The 6,887-nt window shown below is 37.4% G+C and overlaps 1 protein-coding gene across 1 annotated transcript; it reads left to right on the top strand.

Moving 5' to 3' along the window:
• Positions 1-4,019: 4,019 nt before the first annotated feature.
• On the top strand, positions 4,020-6,735 carry LOC107657909 (LIM/homeobox protein Lhx8-like). The gene is made up of 7 exons (XM_016446212.1): positions 4,020-4,115; positions 4,430-4,551; positions 4,638-4,858; positions 5,767-5,867; positions 6,075-6,170; positions 6,305-6,470; positions 6,659-6,735. The coding sequence occupies exons 1-7, from the start codon at positions 4,038-4,040 to the stop codon at positions 6,733-6,735; spliced, it is 861 nt and encodes a 286-aa protein (XP_016301698.1). The 5' UTR covers positions 4,020-4,037.
• Positions 6,736-6,887: the final 152 nt, after the last annotated feature.

The following is a 6,887-nucleotide window of genomic DNA, read 5'->3' as shown; positions in this document are numbered from 1 at the left end:
CTACAATAATGTACAGTATTTTAAAAATAATGTGTTTTTTGAACATTAAAGCATGTCAACATATTCTGTTACACCAAATACACAAAATAATGATCTTTAAAATAGCATCATATGACCCCTTTAATAATATTCGAGGAACCAGGAAATCACACGTAGCGGGGAAAGATGACATTCAATACCGGACGAAAAACTAAGAACAGGAAACACTTTAAATACACAAGACACCTGGGAGCAATAAACAATTGCACATGAGGGAAAACTGGGTCATGGAAACCACGTGGGGGAGGAAATCACAAGACACAGGACACAGGCGTCCATACAGATAATTTCCATGCTACAATACTGGGTCACGAGTGTGCTGGATGATTACTGAGGTACAGCGGGGTGATCATATCGGAGTAAAGAGGTTAAGGGAACGTTATAATAATGTTCTGGGAACCAAAAACTAACGTTAGGGGAACATTATAATAACGCATAAAAAATAACATTCTGGGAACCAAAAACTAACGTTCTGGGAACCAAAAATTGTTAGCTGGGAAAGACCCATTTTGAATGTTTACATGCTTTCCTTCTCTTTCTGCTCCCAGTCGCTGTGGTGGAGCAGTTATGAATTATTGTTCTTTTAAATACTTTCCAGCATTTCAGAAATAAATATGTAGGCTATGCAAATTACACCGAAGTACAACGTTACCTTACGGTGTTCGGGAGTGCTCAAAAGGTTTAAAACACTGAATTTTTAATCGATTTCTTCTCGTAAACTCAGAGATGTGGATTCGGACGGCAATTAAATTACCACACGACCTTGGTGTTTGTCCAAAAACAGTAGGTAATTCAGCGGGGGATTTTTGTGAGAAAAACACCGACATCCTGGATTTGGACGGCATTAAAATCACCAACTACCCCCTGTAAATGGTGAAAATCACTTACGTCCCCCTGAGAAACAATTACCGTCCGAATAGGGCTTTTCTCTGATAGTTTTAAATACTTTCACACTGCCGACATGTTTGCTGCATTAGTGCGTGCCTCTATTTGATCGCGTTAGTCATTGTTCGGTACATATTATTCGGCCGAACACCTAAAGAGATTTTTTTGCTATTTTCGGCCGAATAATTTCGGTTGCCGAACATTCGGTGCATCCCTACCTGGGAGCAATAAACAATTGCACATGAGGGAAAACTGGGTAATAGAAAGCACGTGGGGGAGGAAAACACAAAACACAAGACAAAGGACTGACAATAATGTCAAATCGCACATCGTTAAAACAAAAATTACGATATTATCGCAGACAATATATAGCTAACACGCAACCCTGCTGAGGCATCTCTGATGAGAAGATCTGTTATCTTGGCTTTTTATCCTTGCAGCACCAAAGCAGAATATGTAATTATTTTACAACTTCTGTAATTGGAAAAATACCGAGGTCCTGACCTCGGGTAGGCTACCTCAATGGTGACCTCGAGGCCTTTCCATTGCGCTCGATTGCTTTCCGTTTGTCAACGAGCGCTCCTTCTCAAAAGCCTTGCTAGCCTTTTTCTGTAGGCTGCTGAAGATTATTAATATCATCAAAGCAATAATTTTCACTCCATACTAATGTGTAGCCTGTATATTGCATTGCCTTACTCTCAAAACGTCTATGATCCTTCATAAGCAGGTATTGCGTGAATTGCATACACTAGGAATGGTTTGTGTGTGTGTGTGAGAGAGAGAGGGAGAGAGAGAGAGAGAGAGAGAGATGGCATCGGTGGGATTGTCGTGGTGTTTGGGTGTGCTGTGGGTGGCAGCAAGTGTAATCAGTGTTAGATTGGACATTTGTGCTGTGATTGTGGAGAAGGCAATCACTCCCTGATTAGGGCATTTTTTACAAGACTTTCTGATTGGCCTGAAAGAGATCGCTGCAGTCCTGAAGTGATCACGACACCCTTAACTCAAGTCATGCGGGCTTTAAGCTTTAAAGAAGGCCTCATTGGAATGCACCGACATTTCCATTGGCACATTGTAAAAAAACAACAAAAAAAACAAATATACATACATACAATATACATACATACATATATATATATATATATATATGTTGTTTTTTACTTTTAGTAATTTTGTTTGATTTGTTTTCTCATTTTCCTTTTTTTTATTAGGCCTACTATTCAGATTTAATTTATTTTTATTTCAGTTTTTATTTATTATATATATCTATATATAATGTCATGCACCCAAAACTCTCATGGAAATCTCATGGAAAACTAAATAAAAACAGATGTTTCAGCAGATATGAAAAATATTTAAAAAAACATTTGTGTTAAGTGTTTTTATTACTATAATTGTTAGCCTATAATCTATAAGTAGGCCTAGTTAGGATATCAGCCATTAGGCACAATTGCTGAAATTGGGTTAATTAAAAATAATAAAAAGCGACCCCATAAATTTAGGGCCTACCTATAACTATATGTATTGACTAATAGTCCTATAAATTAAATAAATAAATATTGATAGACTAATAAAATGTTAATAGCCTATAATAATAATATATTATTATTATTATTGTTGTTCTTGAAACATTAAAATAATGTAAGAACATTCAAACAAATGTTTACTTAAAGCGTGCAACTGTGCAGGTTTTACTGCACATGTCTGTCAGCTGGTGCATAAAGAATTTTAAAACGACACAATTAAAATGAAAACGCTCATTAACACAGAAATAGCTTAAGGCCAACACCTATTGTTTAATTTTGAAATACCAACAATGAACAAATAAATAACTAGAACGCTCCTTTCTCGTCATAATGATAAATTGTTGTGTTTTTTTGTTGGTCCCCAAGTGATGTATTCCGTCCACAGTTCGGGCGAAATATTTCCACCATTTGCCCTAAATTATACCAGAAGAAGAAAAGGACCCGCCTTGAAATGGCGGCAATTAAGTGTCAAGAGTTTAATGAGACCTCTTCACCTTTGGGTTGCTCTGGTTGCGCGTTTTTGCCAAACGCGGGGTTTTAATTGGTGTTATTAAATAAATCAATTCTCTTCTTCCACTGATTCTTCAGAGGTTTTGATTGGCATGCGTAATTGATACGTTTGGGGTGAAGGCATTATGTGTGAACCGTTTCCGAATCCCTAATGCGGATTTCAAGTACATAATATACTGCACAGATAACCATTACTCCGAGAGTCGGACGTGTTTTAACAATGACTGGAATTCTGGAAGTCGTAAATGTAGTTTTGGTAATTGTTGCGGTTGTCATGGTGAAGAGGAGAGTGGATGATGTTTATGGGGATGAAGCGCGCACATTTAAAGGCTGCATGTGTTTCGGAGCGAGATTTGGAAATCCGAAGCGCATTCACTACAGTCATGTCCATGGATCGCAGTGAGGATTTTATCAGCAAGTGCAGAGGAGTTACAAGCGACGTTTGTATGGTAAATATACATATTTATATACTACGAATCTACGATGTATAGGTCAACGTTTTGCTAATAGGTTGGCTAATTCTTCGGGTTTTATTTAAATAGCCTACTTTTTACATTTTAAATAGTTTTACAGTTTTTGTGATACACATGTGATATGAATAAAGCCTAGAATAAAGCGTTAAATAATGACAATAGCCCTACCTATGATGAGTTGCTGGTGTACGGATAGCCGACAAGTGCACAAGCGACGGTTGCTGTGGTTACCGCCTCACGCGAACGCGATATTTTTTCGTAAAACGTACCAAAGAAACGTTTTTTTTTCGTTACTACATTTTTGATTAAAAATTTACATTTGATTAAAAATGTACATTTAATATGTACATAAAATGTTGATCGTGGAATTGAATTAAATGTAGAATTAGATAGCCTATTTAATATCATTTATAAGACGCATTTCCCTAACCCAATGCGTTTATCTGTGGTTTACAGAAGTGCGCAGTTCGACTATAGTTTACAGTTGTGTGGAACCAATACAATTTTCTGTATGTTTGAAATGTTGGATCAAATAGAATTTCTGTTTCTACAGAGTTCATCAGAACTCCTGAATGGCCGGTCTTCTCCATCTGCTCTACCTCAAGCAATGGCATCTGATGCTTTCCAAGGCAAAGCAGTTTGCACGAGGTGTAGAGAGGACATCCTAGACCGGTATCTGCTTAAGGTGAGAAGGATCATTTAACGTTGGTTAATATTTATTCATTTCATTGACAATTTGAAATGATGTACACTCTAAAAAATGCTGGGTTAAAAAGGGACAAACCCAGCTATTGGGTTGTTTTGACCCAGCGGTTGGGTTGTTTTGAAACCAACTGCTGGGTCAAAACAACCCAACCGCTGGGTCAAAACAACCCAATAGCTGGGGTTGTCCCTTTTTAACCCAGCGCTGGGTTATATTTAACCCAGCATTTTTTAGAGTGTATGATCAATTCCATCAGTTGATTCTCTGTTTGTAATCAAATTTCTTGTTGAATGCAGGTCAATGACTTGTGCTGGCATGTGCATTGCCTTTCATGCAGTGTGTGCCAAACCACTCTGAGCGGACACACAACCTGCTACGTTAGAGAGCGAGAGGTCTTATGCAAACTAGATTACTTCAGGTAGCTACTTCTGAAAGATGTACATTATGCATATGCAGGCAAGATGTTTCAGTATGTATTTAACCAAATCCATTATGGCTTGACAGGAGGTATCGAACATGGTGCGCATGCTGCGGTGAAACGGTTCACTCCACAGACTGGGTGCGCAGGGCGAAGGGAAATGTTTACCACCTGGCATGTTTCTTGTGCTTCTCTTGTAAGAGGCAGCTGTCCACAGGCGAGGAGTTTGCTTTGGTTGGACAAAAATTGTTGTGTCGAGTTCATTACGACAGCATGCTGGACAAACTCAAAGGTGCCGCTGAAAAAGGTAAGTTGAGAGTCCTGCATGCGCACAGGGGGTGCGCTTTAACCCTATAAAGCCTGCTGTATCATAACTGATAATCAAATTTCTAAGGCCTCTAAATGATCTTGCATAAACTTTGCTGAAAAAAGAAAAGAAAAATAAATACTACACACAAGTAGAAGCTTTTTGGTGTAATTCCAAAAATGTCCACCTTCGGGTTGTGGTACGTGTCTTTTTGGTGTGAAATCTTTACTGATTGAAGTGAAAAGTAAAGTAAATGTAAAAAAATATATATTATATTGATAGTAATATTTCAAGATGAACACTTACTGGACTAAAGCAACTATTTGATTTTATTTGTTTATTTGATTATCCATGTATTAGAAAAATCAAGTTAAAATATATCAAATACAATACATCAGGCTTTTGAGGAATGTTTATTTCTCAATCATCATTGTATTGCATTTCATTATGTTTTGCCCCAATAATTAAAACATTAGAGATTTGATCATAAACTGATTAAATATAATCTTGCTAAGACACCTTATTGTGAGATATTGACTGATATTTATAAGCATTTCATGTAAGAAGTCTGCTAGAACGATGTCTCTGATTTAAAGGTTTCAGAATTTCATGTAAATTTTTGGCCATATACATATCAGCAGTTTCATTAAACTGCATATTTTTTGAAAACAATAACTGTTCTTTCCTCCTTTATTACGAGGTCTGAAGTTTCAATAAACGGTTTAATTTAAAAAAAATATATATATTTTTTTCTGAATATTTTTTTAGAAACTAGAGTATGTAAAACTAATCCAGTAACATCTTAGGAAGAATAAAGCAGTTGTTTGGTTTTGATGTCTTCTGGTTTGTAGCATGCTCAGTATGTCTTATAAATAACTACACCTTTGCCTTACCTTTTATTATTCCAGGAAAAAACGTCTCTCCTGAAGGTGTGTTGCATACAGGCTGTGAAATAAACCAAAAACCATCTAAAAGAGCACGTACCAGTTTCACTTCAGACCAGCTACAGGTAAACAAAAGCATCGCTCTTGTGGTTCAATATGCGCCACACACTGAGTTCTGGGGTTTGAAGTCTTATTAAAATGAAGTTCAGTATATTAGCAATAATGGATCCCTGCTATGTTGTTGCTACTTGTAATCAAACCATACTAGAGAGCTTCCTCTGGCTTAATGTCTCTGGCCCTGTTGACACTATTTTGATGTTTGTGGCTTGCAGGTTATGCAGGCCCAGTTTGCTCAGGACAATAACCCAGACGCACAGACACTTCAGAGGCTTGCTGACCAGACTGGGCTTAGCCGACGCGTCATTCAGGTTACATTTCTTTAGCAATTTCTAAAGTGCCTAAATTAAGCCGTCTAAAAATGTTAGCATGGTTTACTGTATGTGGCAACAGAAGAAAGCTCATATGCTGTCTAAGTAATTTCTTTGAATTTCTTTCTGGTCAGGTTTGGTTTCAAAACTGTCGCGCCCGTCATAAGAAGCACATTTCTCCCCCTCGTTCAGCAGTACCCACAGGAGATATGTCTTCACTCCAGTCCGTGTCCACCCTGAATGAGCAGCACTATTCACACACATCCCTGCTTACAGCACTGCACAGCACCTGCACTGATGGTGAGATCTGAGGAAATGTAGTACAATCAGATACATTCCTTAAATAGGACATTAGTACATTTATTATTGGTTTTTGATGAATATTACTAAAACTGCTAATGGAAAAGGTATCCAGTGTTAGGATGACATAAATTTGTCCCTGTGTGTTTGTGATTTTGTTAATGGCTTTGCTTCTCTTTTGTTTTTAGTGCACACGCCATCATCTCTAATCTATCAGCCGTTACTGTCCCAAAAATCAACACATCTACCAATCAGCAGCAGCTAAATGGTTTACAATTCAGTTGTACATGTTGTGCCAGTTTATGCACTACATTTATGCCGCTGCTAATACCTTTGTATTTAATGGATTAATTTATGTTTTTATTAGTGCTGTCAAACGATTAAATCGCATCCAAAATAAACGTTTTTGTTTTCACG

This window comes from Sinocyclocheilus anshuiensis, unplaced genomic scaffold (genome assembly GCF_001515605.1).
Source record: "Sinocyclocheilus anshuiensis isolate Anshui unplaced genomic scaffold, SAMN03320099.WGS_v1.1 scaffold107, whole genome shotgun sequence".
NCBI classification, from domain to species: Eukaryota; Metazoa; Chordata; class Actinopteri; order Cypriniformes; family Cyprinidae; genus Sinocyclocheilus; species Sinocyclocheilus anshuiensis.
Note: the sequence above shows the minus strand (reverse complement) of the source record. Positions and strands in the feature narration are given on the sequence as shown.